Source organism: Cherax quadricarinatus, chromosome 2, assembly GCF_038502225.1.
Source record: "Cherax quadricarinatus isolate ZL_2023a chromosome 2, ASM3850222v1, whole genome shotgun sequence".
Lineage (NCBI taxonomy): Eukaryota > Metazoa > Arthropoda > Malacostraca > Decapoda > Parastacidae > Cherax > Cherax quadricarinatus.
Window position 1 is genome coordinate 7692123 of NC_091293.1, and position 18403 is coordinate 7710525.

Sequence of the window (18403 nt, forward strand, 5' to 3'; positions counted from 1 at the left end):
ACATGGGCGCCCCACAGTGAAGAGTGTATAGTTATCCCCACAGGTGTTTATAGCTTCTGCATATCTATGCACAGTGTATAATATTCACACAGCGATGTGTATTATTCCTATAGAAACTTTTATACTGTCAACAGGAAGATGTATATATAGTGACCCCACAGATGTATCAATAGCAACCCCACAGCAATATGTACGTGTGGCTTAGACCATTATGAATTGCAACCTTTACATCAATGTGCATATTATATTATAGTATATTATTCATACAGTAATGTATGAAGTGACCTCACAGTTATGAGTAAAGTGGTCCTTAAGTGATGTGTATAGTATTTGCAGGGATATGTACAGTATCAAGTCATCCATGTCCGTAGCATCTACAAGCGATGTATCATCTCAGGAAATTGTAGTAACACGATTGCAAACAAATCTCATTTTTAAGACTAGCTTACCATAAGTTCGAGCCCACCCGCTCTGTGATTTGATCAGTAATATATATCGTAGTTGCGTATTATTGTGTATGGGTGTTCTTATTAACAATTATTTCAGGTTTGATTTCTGCAAAACGTTTGCAGCCAGACTCCAGGAGAGCGGAGCACTGCAGAGTAAACATTGCCACATTCTGATGATTGTGCTGACATGATCCCCAACATGTGGAAATATTGTGTGGCGGACGCTCGGGGATGGAGGCTTGCGAGTGAGATCCCATTTATAAGGTGACTTGGAGGTTTCGTTCCGTCTCTCCTCCATGTCTCGCTATAAAGAGCGCCCTCACAGGAGTGCCTCACACCATGTAAACAGAGTTGGGGAAGCAGTGTTTGGACTTCAGTGAGTTCGTGGAGGAGGAAACTTGAGCAAGTTTTGCTGGGAAAGGAAGGGAAATTTTGGCACGAAGGGAAGATGATGGGTGGCTGCCTCAGTAAACACAGGAGAGATAAAACAACTTTCAGCACATTTGACAAACGATAGTTCTTGGTGGAAAGTGATAACTTTTTTTTTCCATAGTGTTGCGTTTTATATATGTTATATTTTCAATGTTTACTGAATAAAAAGAAAGAGACGGCCTCATTATCACGGACAACCAAGACTCCAGGACCTCCCCGGCACTGCACCTCGACTTGAACCAGCCGACAGCCAGTAGTCACTCTCAGGCTGGTGGCGGCGGAGGCGCTGGCGGTGCGGGTGCCGGGGTAGGCAGGAGGCGCGTTCTCAGGGATCTTCAACCCGGCGCTGGTGACCGCAGGGGCGGAAGGGCCGGAGGGCGGCCCTGCAAAGCCGTGTCTCCGGTAGCGGAGATGTTCCGGCCGGTGGGTCTCCTGCTTCACTCGCAGTCCGTCCCTTGCTTCGGCTCCTACGAGAACATCAGCCACCTCGACCTCCCAGACAACCCGAAGAAACGTGAGTGTTTACTTAACTTGTGCAGGGCAATTACCGTTTACTCATTTCTTTCTCATTAATGTCTATATAATATATATATATATATATATATATATATATATATATATATATATATATATATATATATATATATATATATATATATATGTCGTGTCGAATAGGCAGAACTTGCGATCTTGGCTTAAATAGCAACGCTCATCTTGCCATATAGGACAAGTGAAAATTTGTGTATGCAATAATTTCCCCAAAATCATTCTGAACCTAAAGAAAAAAATATATTTCACTGTGTTTGTTTAGTATAAAATTATTGTAAACAAATCTAAAATATATTTAGTTGGGTTAGGCTAAAATAAATAGTTCTTGTTATAATAAGGTTAGGTAAGTTTTCTAAGATTCTTTTGTAGCAAAATTATAAAATTTTTACATTAACATTAATGAAAAAAATATATCTTTAAACGTATAAGAGAAAATTTTAGAAAGGACTTAATTTTAAATGAGTTCTTGCTAATTGACCAGTTTTACATATTCGGCACGACATTATATATATATATATATATATATATATATATATATATATATATATATATATATATATATATATACACACTGGTCATTCTTTACTAATTTTGCGTCACTGAATATGGAATTGATGCTTAAAATTGAAAATTTATTCTTTTTATGAATATATAGACTCAGGCCGGTTACTGTTATATTGGAGCTGGGAAGAAAAAGGCTCTTGATTGAACCCACAGTGAGTAATTGTTGAAACCATATACACAGTTTCCTGTAGACACAATGCGTTATATATATATATATATATATATATATATATATATATATATATATATATATATATATATATATCTTTCTTTCATTCAACACACCGGCCGTATCCCACCGAGGCGGGGTGGCCCAAAAGGAAAAACGAAAGTTTCTCCTTTTACATTTAGTAATATATACAGGAGAAGAGGTTACTAGCCCCTTGCTCCCGGCATTTTAGTCGCCTCTTACAACACGCATGGCTTACGGAGGAAGAATTCTGTTCCACTTCCCCATGGAGATAAGAGGAAATAAACAAGAATAAGAACTAGAAAGAAAATAGAAGAAAACCCAGAGGGGTGTGTATATATGTGCTTGTACATGTATGTGTAGTGGGACCTAAGTGTAAGTAGAAGTAGCAAGACGTACCTGAAAACTTGCATGTTCATGAGACAGAAAAAAGGACACCAGCAATCCTACCATCATGTAAAACAATTACAGGCTTTCGTTTTACACTCACTTGGCAGGACGGTAGTACCTCCCAGGGCGGTTGCTGTCTACCAACCTACTACCTATAATATATATATATATATATATATATATGCAAGGAATTCGCAAGAGCAGGCGAAATATACACAAACACTGATCTCTGGCTGAAGGAGACTTGAACCTACGAACCTTGGAACAAGGTACGCAGTGCTTCACCAATCTACCCACACTGGACCAATACCTTGGAGTCCAGCTTGCGCTAAACTTTGATCCAAGGCAGCCAGCTTTTCATCTCATCCCCTGCATGCATCAGCCTTTCATTGTTAAAATCTCTAGTAAGGCTGATGCATGCAGGGGATGAGATGAAAAGCTGTAAGCCTTCTCCCTGAAAGCTGGCTGCCTTGGATCAAAGTCTAGCGCAAGCTGGACTCCAAGGTATTGGTCCAGTGTGGGTAGATTGGTAAAGCACTGCGTACCTTGTTCCAAGGTTCGTAGTTTCGAGTCTCCTTCAGCCAGAGATCAGTGTTTATGTAATATATATATATATATATATATATATATATATATATATATATATATATATATATATATATATATATATATATATATATATATAGGAATCAGTCCTTAATTGAGAAAATTTCGCTCTCACGGTGGCCTTTATCAGTCACTAACTGATCTGTTTGTGACTTCATAAAGCAAGCTTTATGGGTGAAACGTTGTCAATAAGCGATCAAATTATACTGCATTCGTATATTTTTTTTCTGTCGTGTCGGTATTTTACATCATTTGCCTCCACCCCAGGAGATATAAAACCCATATGGGAAAAGAGAGGTAATTAGGTTTCAACAATACGAGGGGGAGATGGGTACTAATTCCAAGAGCATCCTTCACTAGCATCTGGATCCCTTATCATTGGTTTGGTTTCGCTCTGTTTATTTCCTGTCGGCTACACGCAAGTCATTAAGGCTTTTCATCACCTTCGTTAACTTCAGGAATACTTTAACCCACAGATCTGACATTTAAGGAAAACTCTCTGAATAAATTCACTAACACTCATTGATCTGCCTGTCTTCATTGAGGTACACATCTCATGGTGAATATACATTGACAGAAAGAGATCTTTCCGTTTTGATATTCGCTGTATATGCACCGCTAGACATGCCACTGAGACACACCAATAGTCAGCACAGTGTATCAGTCATTATGATGTCTGGTACGCTGTACTGACTGGCACCGTTGGGAGAACGGTAACATTGTTACTGCATTATGGTACCCAATAAAGCATACTACCATTGCTGGCATCAATGTCAACAATGGAAGGAATAGCCGTATTCTCCTGTCGTGATGAAATTAGTTTTGAGGGGGAAATATTACCATGGCAACAATATACTGAGTCAGCCAGCAGGCTCTTTGATCCTGGTAGCACCTGAGACCTTACAGATGACCCAGGTGCGGGATGCTGTTAATTAATGCTTCACCTTCCTAACCCTCGCCTGAGGTGTGTAACCCTGGTCTCAGCTAGAGTTACACACCTCAGCGTTAGTGTAATTCAGTGTCTGTCTGAGGCAGATTCCAGCCTTTCCTCGACCAAGATTTTAGATCATTTGAGGTAAATTTTATAACACTCTTGGCCAAATTTTAGATAGAGAAGATTTTGAAGTTATCTCGACAAGATTATTAACGTCTCTGGGTCAGATTTTAGGCTTCGGTATGAAAGATTTTAAACATAATTATAAAAGTAGGCCTTAGACAGGGATGTTTATTGTCACTGTAGTTGTTCAGCAAATTAGAAGTGTGCAACAATTGGGTAACTTTATTACGTAGACGTATCAGCAGCCAATTGGCTTCATCACTGCTAAACAGCTACATAACCGAAAGATTGTAGGAGGTAATCTAGTCTCTCAGCCTAGAAGCAGATGTTTAGTCTTCATGATAGTTTAGTCTTCATGAATCTGAAGCCCAGATTTATATTCATCCGGACTATGGTACTGAATACCTGTTCCTAGGCTGAGGGATTGATTATCTCAACATCTACTGTCCTCTGAATACAGTTCAGCAAGGCTGAGAGGGACTAATTACTCACTCTTCTACGGTCTTTCGTTTCTGTCCTTGTACTGTTGATAAAGCCAATGACTGGCGAAACTTCTAAAAATAGAAAATCCCCAGATGATGCACATGTGTCTAATTTACTAACTCACGAAATCGTAATGACACGATTGCAAGCAAACCATAACACGGGCGGGGTTAGAGCCCGCGATCAGAGAGTTTCAAAACTCCAGACCGTCGCTCTAGCCATTGGGCCAGCTAGCCACAATAAGATTCACCCAACTAGGTATATTTATACACCATAGGAAGGTTAGCAGAGGCACCATTGTGACCACAAATGCAAATTTTTACAGACGAATCTCCAGCTAGCGGGGACAAAGATCTTTATTCACAGAGGTAAAAAAAGAAATGCATCAAGAATTATTTTAGCACTAAGGATAAGGAATAATAAGTTATCATTTCTTGGTGCTTAAGTTCAAAATGTTAATGGAACCTTTCTTAGTATAGTTTACCCTACGCCGATATTAACATGATAAGGTATACACTCACTCTTTGTTCCAACTCTGTTTAAGGAAAATGCTCTGAAAAAATTAACTAATAGGTGCTACTCACTGTGTTCAACTTGGTCTGCACATGTCATTGAACTTAAATTCTTGCATAAATGTTTCTTAAGGGATAGCTCTCCTTGCCATTACAGAAAACACTGAAATCCTTGGAGGAAGATTTACAAACAAGACTCATCATGTACAGTACGGAAGGATGTCCACTATGTCAAACGTCCGTTTGATGATCGTCTGAGTTATCATATTAGGAAACACTGTTCTAAATTTCTGCCAGCTAGTTACTCACAGATTAAATATACATTAATTTTTGTGAACCCACGTACAAACGATAGTCACTGTAGGCTTAAGAGGAGCGTAAGTTTCCCTGTCTCCTAATATCATGTTTATTTTTCCCCTACAATCTACCTTGTTCGTAATTATTATCGTATTTGCTCTGCGGTAGTGATTATGGAAAGGTAGATTATAAGAGAAAAATAACATTATTAGAAGTCAGAGGAACTGACGTGCCCTTTAAGGATCCTATATTATTATTATCATTATGAAAAACGCTAAACTGAGAATCCCATAGCATCCCATTTAGGCTCAAATTTATTGTACCAGTTGTGTTCTTCTAACAGTATTATTGGACATATATGAAATATATTCATGATTTGTAAGACTAGAATCTGTAAAGGTAGGAGAATATAACACATCAGTCTTGTACCTTCAGCAAAGCCTTCTCACTCAACCATTAGAATTTATTCAGAGGTTCACAACCAGTCATTGAATACATTGAATTATTGCTAACCCCCTGAATTCTTTGCTTTAAAGAATTCAAGAGAACGTACATATCACAAGACTTCAACCTGAATTCACTGAAAATTAATTTTTAATTGCTCTGTTTTCTTTAGGATTTAGACTATTCCCGTGTTTCACTTTTGTTTTAATGTATTTCTAATAACTTGTTGTTACTGTTGTATAGCTATTGCATTATTACTAATTATTGTAATTCTCCTCAGATAGTACAGTAACTGCCATATTTCATATATCTTAGGAATTTTGTACATATGCCAACTTGGCTAGTTTAATTATTTTTATTTGTTGAATATTGGGTTTTATATACTGAATGTTATCTTATGTTCCAGAAATAAAGCCTGATGATAATAACTGACTTTTCACAGAAACATTGATCGTATTCCATTACTTCAATACATGTCTTAAGAAACTGCAAGTCTTTCTAAGAACCTGTCAAGGTCATTAGACAGGATGGTGGAGGCATTGGGAAGATAAAGTGAATCTTTTGAGGTGTAACAAATATTGATGAAAAGAGGTAAGCAGTGATTTCTTGCATTAGACAGAGAGGAATAACGTATTTCAGGAGTGAGGGAGAGCCAAATGAGTGTGGGAAAAGTGCGTCAGGCTGTGGGTAGAATGAAAGGGGAGTAAAGCAGTTGGGATAGGTAAGATCAGGAAAGAAATGTTAAAAGCAGGTGGGGACATAATTTTATTGGTGGATTTGTTCATTAAATGCATACGTAAATGGATAATAAATATATATTCACTCACACACACGCACACTAAAATTATCCACATTCAGAAGTACGGAAAAAATCAAATATTTTCGGTCTACATAAGACCCTTCTCAGGCCCTGCAAAGCTAGCTGAGATGACGCCTTTGCGTATTATATATATATATATATATATATATATATATATATATATATATTTATATATATATATATATATGTATATATATATATATGCAATAAGTTCACAGTAAACATGTGATTTTAAAATATGCAAAACAACCACTGTGAAAGAGTAGTGAAATTCCAAGCGCTTGTGTGACTACTCACATTGTCAAGGAACTATGTGAGTAGTCACGAAATCGCTTGGAATTTTACTATTCTTTCACAGTGGTTGTTTTGCATATATATATATATATATATATATATATATATATATATATATATATATATATATATATATATATATATATATATATCAATAACACTGCGACTAGCCAAGGACTCGAGCCCATGTTTTGGCCGGCCTCATGGTGAGCGAAAATCACATGACGCTCTAACCCACAGGACCACCAAATCCTACAAGAATCAAGCACCCAGCAGAGCTAGGTGTTTTATCTTGAATCAAGAACATACGGTGGTGTGGTGCCTCTGAGCTAGTTTCATTCTACTCCCCGTTTAGTGTGGAGATTAGTACACCAAACGGGGAATAGAATGAAATTAGCTCAGAGGCACCAACACCACCGTATGTCCTCGGATCAAGGTACAACATATAGCTCTGCTGGGTGCTTGATTCTTATAGGATTTGGTGGTCCTGTGGGTTAGAGCGTCTTGTGGTTTTCGCTCACCATGAGGCCGGCCAAAATACCACTCGTTCTTGGTTACAATATTATATATATATATATATATATATATATATATATATATATATATATATATATATATATATATATATATATATATACAATATCTGCTGACGTTGATAATGAGGTTGAACGATGCGTCACAGATAAAATTATCTTCATCATTTAAATTAGGGAAGCATCTTATTTAGGAGAATAATGTCATTATTCTGGCTCGGCTCTTGTAATATGAAAAAAAGGATGTTGCTTCCCAGGTAAATGGCCTTGTTAAATATTGATATAGAGGAGGGAAGGGTAGGAGGGATGGGGATGATGGAAAGGGAGGTTAGGCGAGAGTAGGAAGAGGAACGAGAGATTTGAGGATGAGTAGAATGTAAGAATAGATTGATTAGATAAAGAGGGGAAGAAAGGTGAGCAGTGTGTGACAGGGAAAGATTCTCTCTCTCTCTCTCTCTCTCTCTCTCTCTCTCTCTCTCTCTCTCTCTCTCTCTCTCTCTCTCTCGCTCTCTCTCAACACATTATTCATATTTCCAGGTAAAATACTGTGTGACTTCATAGAAATCTTTAAGAAAGGTAATTAATTTGTTTTCCCACCATCCAAAATCCAATTTCCAATGTTACTAAAGTTTTCATGTCATGTGAGTGTGTAGGTGAGAGCCCGGAGCTCTGGCGGAGATCCACGGCTCCCTTTTTTGTTTTGGAGATGCGAATTAGACACTGTTGATCTCTCAACCCTAAAATTCTAGACCATTGTAGCAACAATAGTACCGGACGGTGTACGACTAGTAATGGAATTGTCTCTAAGCAGTTTTGAGATTATTAGCTAGTTAGGGAAGGATCTGTCTTAAGTAGTAATGTCGTTATTCTATTTTCTTCTGCGTTTAACATTTCTATAAATTTTCTTTCGGTTATAATTAAAAAAAATATTACGTGTGGTATTTTCACTGATTAATTCAGTACCTGTTTGATTATTAATAATTAATGAGTAGTGCTGTACCAGGTTCTGTCCGAGTCGAGGCTCTAACACACAGACCGTGATCCACCATGAGCCTGGTCACAGACCGGGCTGCTGAGGCACTGACCCTCTCCAAGTATACTCCAGGTATATTCACACAAACGAGGTTGGATAAAGATGTAAATACAGTATAATGTGATTCTTTACTGACAACATTTCGCCCACACTGTGAGCTTTATCTAGTCAAAAACACATCTGACTGGAGAGGTATGGTAATTATGACAGCTTGTTGATAATGACACACATGCCTCTTGATGTCCAATGTTATTTTTCAGCCAGAGTGCCGCGGCACCCTGGTGTGCCACTGATAGTGCCAAGGTGCACTGCTGACAGGATCAACAAAATTAATGCTTTGATAGATCAAATAAGAATTAAGAACATAAGAACATAAGAAATAAGGAACACTGCAACAGGCCTACTGACCCATGCGGAGCAGGTCCATGTCCCCCCCGGATTATCCCACTGACCCACCGAGTCTGGTCATCCCCACTCAAGGATGGAGCACTGTACCAGACCCAGCAGCACAAGCTAGTCAGGTCCAATTCACACCCACCCACACCCACTCATGTATTTATCTAACTTATTTTTAAAATTACACAACATTTTAGCCTCAATAACTGTACTCGGGAGTTTGTTCCGCTCATCCACAACTCTATTACCAAACCAGTACTTTCCTATATCCTTCCTGAATCTGAATTTTTCCAACTTGAAACCATTGCTGCGAGTCCTGTGTTAGCTGGAAATTTTCAGCACACTATTTACATCCCCTTTATTTATTCCTGTTTTCCATTTATACACCTCGATCATATCCCCCCTAATTCTATGCCTTTCGAGAGAGTGCAGATTCAGGGCCCTCAGTCTACCCTCATAGGGAAGATTTCTGATACATGGGATCATCTTTGTCATCCTCCTCTGTACGTTTTCCAGAGCATTTATATTCATTCTGTAATACAGTGACCAGAACTGAGCAGCATAGTCTAAATGAGGCCTAACCAAGGATATACAGAGTTGAAAAACAACCTGAGGACTTCTATTATTTATACTTCTAGATATGAAGCCAAAAATTCTGTTAGCTTTATTTCGAACACTAATGCACTGTTTTCTTGATTTTAGGTTACTGCTAACCAGAACTCCTAAATCCTTTTCGCAATCGGTAATATTAAGATCTACATTATTTAGTTTACATGTGGCATGGTTATTTAACTGTCCAACATTTAGAACTTTGCATTTGTCAATATTAAACTACATCTGCCACTTCTCCGACCATTGCGTCAGTCTATTCAAATCATCCTGGAGTGCTCTAATGTCCTCATTAGAATGAATTGGACGGCCTATTTTGGTGTCATCAGCAAATTTGCTTATGTCGCTATTTATTCCCTCATCTATGTCGTTTATGTAAATTGTGAACAACAACGGGCCCAACACTGACCCCTGAGAAACACCACTTGTGACGTGCCCCCATTCTGATTTCTCCCCATTTATGCAAACTCTCTGCTGTCTATATGTCAGCCATGCCTCTACCCAGGAAAAAATATCTCCTCCTATTCCGTGTGCCCTAAGTTTCCTCAATAGCCTCTGGTGTGGAACTCTATCGAAAGCCTTACTAAAGTCCCTATACATAATATCATATTCATTACCATGATCTACCTCCTCAAACACCTTAGTGAAAAAAGTTATTAAATTCGTAAGACAGGAACGCCCCTTTGCAAAAAAAACCGTGTTGAGAATCATTAATCATTTTGTGCCTGTCAAGATGGCTACGAATTGCTTCGGCAATTATTGATTCCATAAATTTTCCCACTATGGAGGTAAGGCTTATTGGTCTATAGTTCGAAGCCAAGGACCTGTCACCTGCCTTGTAAATAGGTATTACATTTGCCATTTTCCACTTATCAGGCACTATGCCAGTTTGTAGTGATATGTTAAAAAGATTAGCCGAAGGTATGCTAAGTTCCTCTTTACATTCCTTTAACACCCTTGCAAACAGATCATCAGGACCTGGGGATTTGTTAGGTTTTAGTTTCTCTATTTGTCTGAGGACCATGTCACTAGTTACCGCAATCATACATAGTTTATTATCATCCTTTTCTACGTAATCTATTATTTCAGGAATATCGCTAGTATTTTCCTGGGTGAAAACTGAGAGGAAGTAGGTATTTAGAATTTCACACATATCCTTATCACTGTCAGTGATCTGACCAGAGTTACTCTTAAGTGGGCCAATCTTGTCCCTAATCTTACTTCTGTATACCTGAAAGAACCCTTTTGGGCTAGTCTTTGAATCCCTTGCGACCTTAGCCTCATAATCTCTCTTTGTTTTTCTTATTCCTTTCTTTATTTCTCTCTTTAATTGAATATATTGAATTCTTAACTGTCCATCCCCTCTTCTGATACGCCTATATATGCCTCTCTTTTGACCAATGAGATGTTTTAATCTATTGTTCATCCATTTGGGATCATTTTTGTTAGATCTAATTTCCCTACTCGGAAGAAAAGTTGTCTGGGCAGCTAGAACTATGCTCTGAAAAACGTCATATTGGCAACCTGACCCATAGTTAGGACATCCCAATTTAGCCCACCGAAGTAATTTTTCAGTCCCATGAAATCGGCCAAGCGAAAATCTGGGACAGAGATTTGATTGCAGTTATCTGGGTAATTCCATAATATATTGAAACTAAGTGATTTGTGATCACTTTCCCCAAGCTCATCATTAACCTCAAGATTATTAATTAGTGAATCTTTGTTGGCAAGAACCAAGTCAAGCAGATTGTTTCCTCTAGTTGGTTTTGTTACAACCTGTTCTAAAAAGGAATCCTGAACCGTATCAAGACAGTCACTAGACTCAAGATTTCCTGCCATATTGTTCCAATCAATTTGTCTAAAGTTAAAATCTCCCATTATCACAACATTTTCATATCTAGATTCCTTATGAATTTCGTCCCTTGACAGCTTACTGCACTCCCTATCAAGGTTTGGGGGCCTATAAATCACACCCAAAATTAATTTGTCACGACCCTCGAGAAACTGAAGCCAAACCGATTCTGTGTTCGATGTTTCTAATCTTATATCATGTCTAAGACAACAATTTAAATTTTCTCTGACATACATCGCCACACCACCACCCTTCCTGTTGACCCTATCAGTGTGGAATAGTTTATAACCCTGTATGTTGCATTCAGAAGGCATTTCTCTATCTTTCAGCTTGAACCAGGTCTCTGTTATACCAATAATATCTATATTACCTACACTTGCAAGTAATTTTAGCTCATCTATCTTATTTCTTAGACTCCTACTATTTTTGGGCTGTCAAAGTGAAGGAAGGCAACATGTTCCCACATGTTACTGCAACATGCGATTTTCCTCATCCTACCTGTGAGAGTCGGGATTTTCTGTGTTACAAAGACTAAAAAGAGAGAAAGGCTACAATCGGTCGAGGAAGAAATGAAGGAATGTCTGTCCAATATTCCACCTAATATCAAGAGAATCTGCCACTCACACTAAGCACAAATATCTCACTAAAAAGTCACAGAAGACAAGTTAGTTTCTGTTTGTCTTGGTTATTTTACCGTGATCTATAATGCTTCTGTATTACTCTAACAGGTTTGTATATTTTATATTTTGTTTGTGTGTTTTATTATTATTATTATTATTATTATTATTATTAAGACTAAGTACTCTTGGGAAGAAGTTCTATAAGAAAATAACGAGGAGTGCTACAGAATATGTGACTTGAGGATGCCATCACTGAGAAAAGGTTGAAAACCATTGATCAGCACAGAGAGATCTGAGAGAGGATGTGTGTATATAGTGAATGTAGTGACGTGAAGAGTCAAGTGAGATACGTTGATGCCGACTTTTTGGAAGCCTAATAAAAGTATGGAAATATATGTCTGGGAAGAAGCTAGATTCGAGAAAGACCTGCCTAGCTTGGACCAGTAGGACTGCTGAAGTGTTCCTCTGTATTGTGATTTGTTGCTATGGGATAATCATCACGAAGCTTTGCGGCACGAGGCTCAACTATAAGAACTTAAAAAAGGAGGAACAATGCAGCAGGCCTACTAGCCTATACTAGGCAGGTGTCTCTCAAATCCAACAGTTCATTGTATAGAGAAGAGCTTATATACTGCAGACGGGTGAGATAAAGCAGTCGAAGGTAGAGTCACCATGAACGATTCCACAGGAAGAAGCATGTCATGGCTATACGTTAGGCAAACTTATATTTCCCTGAATCAGGATTCCAGGATGTTGAAGTGTCTGACAGGAATTGTAGATAAATGTTTCGGAGAACCGAGAAGATGGTGATTGAAACACTTGGGTATCTTAACTGTGGAAACTTTTCGCAGCAAGTGGCTTCCTCAGTCCGGAATAGAGAAGCATGGTGGAAGATGAGAAGTTTGTGACTTGATAAAGCCCACTGTGTAGGCGAAACGTTGTCAATTAATTGTTGCATTGTACTACATTTATGTCTTTATCCACCGTGTCGCTGTTTTATACAATTTCTTTGCACACAAGGTTAGGGTAAAGGCTAGAGGAACAGGTAGAAATAACAGAGAAAGTACTCGGGTGGATCAAGGAGTCCCTTAGGGAAAGGAAGCAAAGAGTGAATCCCGGGATAAAGATGTCGGGGAGGGAAAAAGTAACTAGCAGGATCCGCAAGAATCAGTATTAAGATCAATACTGTATCAGATGTAAGTGAATGACATACCAGATAAGACTGTATCAGATGTGTCCTTGTTTCTCGATGATAACTTGTAGAATACAAAATAATAAGGACGGGGAAAGGTTACAAATGAACCATGTAAGACCAAAAGACTGGACAGGTAAGGAGTTGCTTAAACTTAATCCCCAGCAAATGCAATGTTTTGAAAATCGGGGAAGGAGCAAGAAGCAAGGAACAAGGCTGTGGACGTAGGGGTGACCATAGTGGTTGTTACATCGTATAAATTTAGAAAACTGATTTATTGATGTATGAGACACTTGTACAACATCTGAAAATCTTCATTGTGGAACCGTCTCGCCAGCCAGTGCCTTCATCAGTCTGTGTCTGACAGGTGTATAAATGTTCCTGTGTCTGACAGGTGTATAAATGTTCCTGTGTCTGACAGGTGTATAAATGTTCCTGTGTCTGACAGGTGTATAAATGTTCCTGTGTCTGACAGGTGTATAAATGTTCCTGTGTCTGACAGGTGTATAAATGTTCCTGTGTCTGACAGGTGTATAAATGTTCCTGTGTCTGACAGGTGTATAAATGTTCCTGTGTCTGACAGGTGTATAAATGTTCCTGTGTCTGACAGGTGTATAAATGTTCCTGTGTCTGACAGGTGTATAAATGTTCCTGTGTCTGACAGGTGTATAAATGTTCCTGTGTCTGACAGGTGTATAAATGTTCCTGTGTCTGACAGGTGTATAAATGTTCCTGTGTCTGACAGGTGTATAAATGTTCCTGTGTCTGACAGGTGTATAAATGTTCCTGTGTCTGACAGGTGTATAAATGTTCCTGTGTCTGACAGGTGTATAAATGTTCCTGTGTCTGACAGGTGTATAAATGTTCCTGTGTCTGACAGGTGTATAAATGTTCCTGCGTCTGACAGGTGTATAAATGTTCCTGTGTCTGACAGGTGCATAAATGTTCCTGTGTCTGACAGGTGCATAAATGTTCCTGTGTCTGACAGGTGTATAAATGTTCCTGTGTCTGACAGGTGTATAAATGTTCCTGTGTCTGACAGGTGTATAGATGTTCCTGTGTCTGACAGGTGTATGAATGTTCCTGTGTCTGACAGGTGTATAAATGTTCCTGTGTCTGACAGGTGTATAAATGTTCCTGTGTCTGACAGGTGTATAAATGTTCCTGTGTCTGACAGGTGTATAAATGTTCCTGTGTCTGACAGGTGTATAAATGTTCCTGTGTCTGACAGGTGTATAAATGTTCCTGTGTCTGACAGGTGTATAAATGTTCCTGTGTCTGACAGGTGTATAAATGTTCCTGTGTGTGACAGGTGTATAAATGTTCCTGTGTCTGACAGGTGTATAAATGTTCCTGTGTCTGACAGGTGTATAAATGTTCCTGTGTCTGACAGGTGTATAAATGTTCCTGTGTCTGACAGGTGTATAAATGTTCCTGTGTCTGACAGGTGTATAAATGATTTAGAACCGACAAGCTGATGAATGAAACACTTGTGTAATATTTGAGTATCTTCATTAGGATCTTTATATAGGGAATTCTACAATGCTTGCCTAACCTAGTGCCGTGACCTACTTCCACTGGTGGATTTTGTCCACCAGAGACGTCGCCTCCAACTGCTTCACCTCATTTGTCTGCTGTATATCAGCTCCTTCTCTGCCCATATGCTGTACTTTTATCAATATTGATGACCAAAACACATCATCCCCAGGATGAGGAACTGATTACTTAAAACCCCTCCTAATCTTCCACCATTCTCTGTATTGGACTGATGAAGCCATTGGTTGACAAAACGCTTCCACAGAAAAGATATCCAAATGTTGCATAAGAGTCTCGTGTCTCGCCACAGTCACATGTCAGCCAGATAGTCTCCGCAGTCATTGCACGTCTGGGAAGTCAAAGAGTAGCCTTCAGAAATCTCAACAAAAGCCATTCCGTTGCCTTGATATTGTGTATGTCAGGGACATCTTTGTCTATGAAGCACCAGCATGGAAGCTACACCTCAGGAAGCATGTTAAGAAACTGGAGAAAGGGCAGAAGTATGCAACAACATTAGTTCCAAAAATAAGGAGTGTGAGATATAAGCATCAGCGAACGGAATTTAATCGAATGACAATCGAGGATAGTAAAACCTCGGGAGACATAATAGCAACTTACATAATACTGTAAGGAACTCAGAGGCTAGACAGGGACAATCTTTTTGAGTGGGTTATAGCTTGACGTTAAAGAAACAGATGAGTCACAGGGATGTCAGGAAGTATTTCTTAATTATCGTGATGGTCAGGTAGTGGAACAGCCTCGACGAAGTGTTGGAGGCAGTCTCCATGCATAGTTTTAAACTAGGAAGGAGTCTGGCACGTTGAGAGGCAAGATCAGGAGCTGAAACTCGACCCTTGTAACCACGCATATTTGAGTACACACACACACACACACACGCGGGAGCACACACGCAGACACGCACACACGCAGACACACACACGCAGACACACACACACACACACACACACACACACACACACACTGAGGATCTCACTTTCAAAGATCACATCAGTGCCATGATCACAACTGCAAAGAAAATAATAGGATGGATAATGAAAACATTCAAAACGAGAGATGCCAAGCCATTGATGATCCTTTTCAAATCACTTGTTTTCTCTAGGCTGGAATACTGCTGTACATTAACATCTTCATTCATAGAAGGTGAAATTTTAGATCCGGAGAGTGTACAGAAAACTTTTACTGCACATATAAGTTCCACCAAACACCACAACTACTGGGAATGCTTGGAAGCACTTGACTTGTGGGCGCCTTTGACTTCTGTCAGACCACTGTACTTGGAGTTTCTGTTGAGCTGGGTAACGGGTTGTGGTAAGGCTTCTCTTTATGATGTCGTTGACCTCCTCCTGTCTACCATACTTCCCTTCTGGTATGTGACACACGAGACCATGAAGTCGGAACTTTTCAGCTGTCGCCTTTCCGCAAATACACCTATGTTCGGTGAGTATGGGGGCGGCTAGGCAAGAGCAACACCAATCCAAATGGCCTGTGGTTCGAGCCGAGTGCCCAGAGAGGAATTGGGAACAACTAGAGGAAAATCTCCCAAATATGGTGCCTTTACTGCTAGGAGACGAGCTTTGTCTTTTCCTGAAGCTTTGGTGAGCATTGTGTTGGCAATTTCTACCAAGATTGGTTTGTCCCAGTGGGACTGTTTGTGCTCTCTGGGAGGAGCTGGTCTACTGGAAGAGTCGGCAAGGGTGTCCCACCCAATGGCTGCTTCAATGAACCTGGGATCTTGAACTCCTACCTCATCTCTCAATCATTCGGGGACAGTATCCTTGACTAATCCACTGGAAGTCAAACATGAAGGCAAAAATGCAGGTAGAGCTGCCTGCATTGCTTTGCGCACCCCTACACCTCCCAGTGGCACTAGGAGGGTTACCTGATCCCATTACTGATCTTCCAGTGACAGATTCAGTGCCTTCTTAAAGACTGATTTCAGGAGTGAGTCATATTTGTTGAGTGTTGGTTTGTCAAAAGTGGGTGTGCACCTCAGGAAGTGAGTCTTGGCAGAGTAAGACACCTTGTGAGGAGATACGGGGCATCAAGGGCATCGAGATCTCCTATTCTTTCCTCCATTCTCTTCAGGTCATTCACTTTGTCCTTGAGAACTGTGTTGATGGCCTAGTTATCCAGTGGTGCTCCCAAGAGGGTGCTCTTGGATGGAGTGGTAGCAATGACTACAGGGAGGATTGTTCGCATAGTAATGATTACTTCCTGGTTTGTTTTGACGATTTCACACTTGGAGGGATTGAGGATGAACCCAAAGCTTCTGCCTGTGTCTTCAAAACTTTGATATACTTTTGAAGCTCTTCATATCAAAGGTGGCAGGGACTCTTCAGGTTTGCTGTCACCAGCTGAAATGAAGGGAAAAAGAGTGGGGAACTGATCCCTAACGGCTGGCAAGACCACATGTCTTTTTACCATATTAAACTCATATCTAAAGGCTACTTTGACTAAGGCCTTGTCTTCTGGTCAGTCCCTTCCCACATGGGCTGTGTCATCATTGCCTCGAGAGACCCTAAACACAGTTGGTGTGGCTGGGGTAAACTGGCAGCTTCTAGGCAAATGTTTCTTACTGCTGCTTTGGCAACAAGATGACAAAGAGTGTTACCAACAGCAATGAGTCTGATTCCGCCCAGCCAGGCAGTTGTTGACGAAGGTTGTTAACTCAGAAAGAAGAATTGATGCAGATGTGCCAATTACTGTATTTACAATCTCTTTGAGGTGTTATGGTTGAATTCCAGTGTAACCTTATGCAGATCCTGCTAGAAATGACACTAATGCCTTGTAGACTTCTGATTCTGGCAAAAATTAGTTGTCCAGTGATGAGGTCTTCCTCAGGGTTGTTGTTGACGACTATAGTGTCCCTTGTTGGGTGCGCTGTCTCTTTGTGCTTGGGCTGTGGCCTCATCTTTGATAGCAAGTGTCATCACTTGTAATTATTCTGATTGCTCCCTCTGTGTTACCTTCGACATTTTTGCTAACCTGTGAGCAAATTTTCTCGTTTTCAGTGTAATTTTTCTTGGGTCTACCTCTGATTCCTGCGATGATGGGGCTGAGGGACACAATTATCTGTTCTTGGGTAGTTGCACACTGCCTTGTTGACAGATGTGGTTAGCAGTTTGTCTTGTCTTTCAGGAACTGCAAGACAGATATTGCTGAACAAGAGTAGGTTGCACCATGCTTTAATGGTGCCTTGGGCTTCTAAGTTGGTGGAACCTCCATTCACCTGCTTAAGGTCTGTGAATTTCCCTGGAGCATATGGACGAGCATCTTTAGGAATGTGAGATAGGGTACTGCTAACAGTGGATTAGAATGTCATCATGTCTTTGCAAGTGAGGAGGTTGCCATTCGAATTATTCTCTGCCTCTGGAGGCTGGAGGCTGCTCTCTACTGCGGCCATATGTGATCCACACACCCTTTGTGTACACGATTAAGGCCGTTACTGTTGAGTGCCCGATACCCTCCACACACCTGACATGTGCCTTTACTTTCATTGTTGGGTGCACTGTTTCCTTGGTTTT

The 18403-nt window shown here is 39.9% G+C and overlaps 1 protein-coding gene across 4 annotated transcripts in view; it reads left to right on the top strand.

The window, feature by feature from the left end:
- The first annotated feature begins 550 nt into the window (after window positions 1-550).
- The window catches only part of LOC128690316 (neuroepithelial cell-transforming gene 1 protein), a 1446122-nt gene continuing 1428269 nt past the window's right edge, over window positions 551-18403 (top strand). For all 4 annotated transcript variants that reach the window (XM_070087170.1, XM_070087181.1, XM_070087192.1 and 1 more), the window contains exon 1: window positions 551-1395. In XM_070087170.1, coding sequence (XP_069943271.1) covers window positions 1293-1395 — 103 coding nt within the window. In that variant the 5' untranslated portion in view covers window positions 551-1292. The remainder of the gene's footprint in view (window positions 1396-18403) is intronic.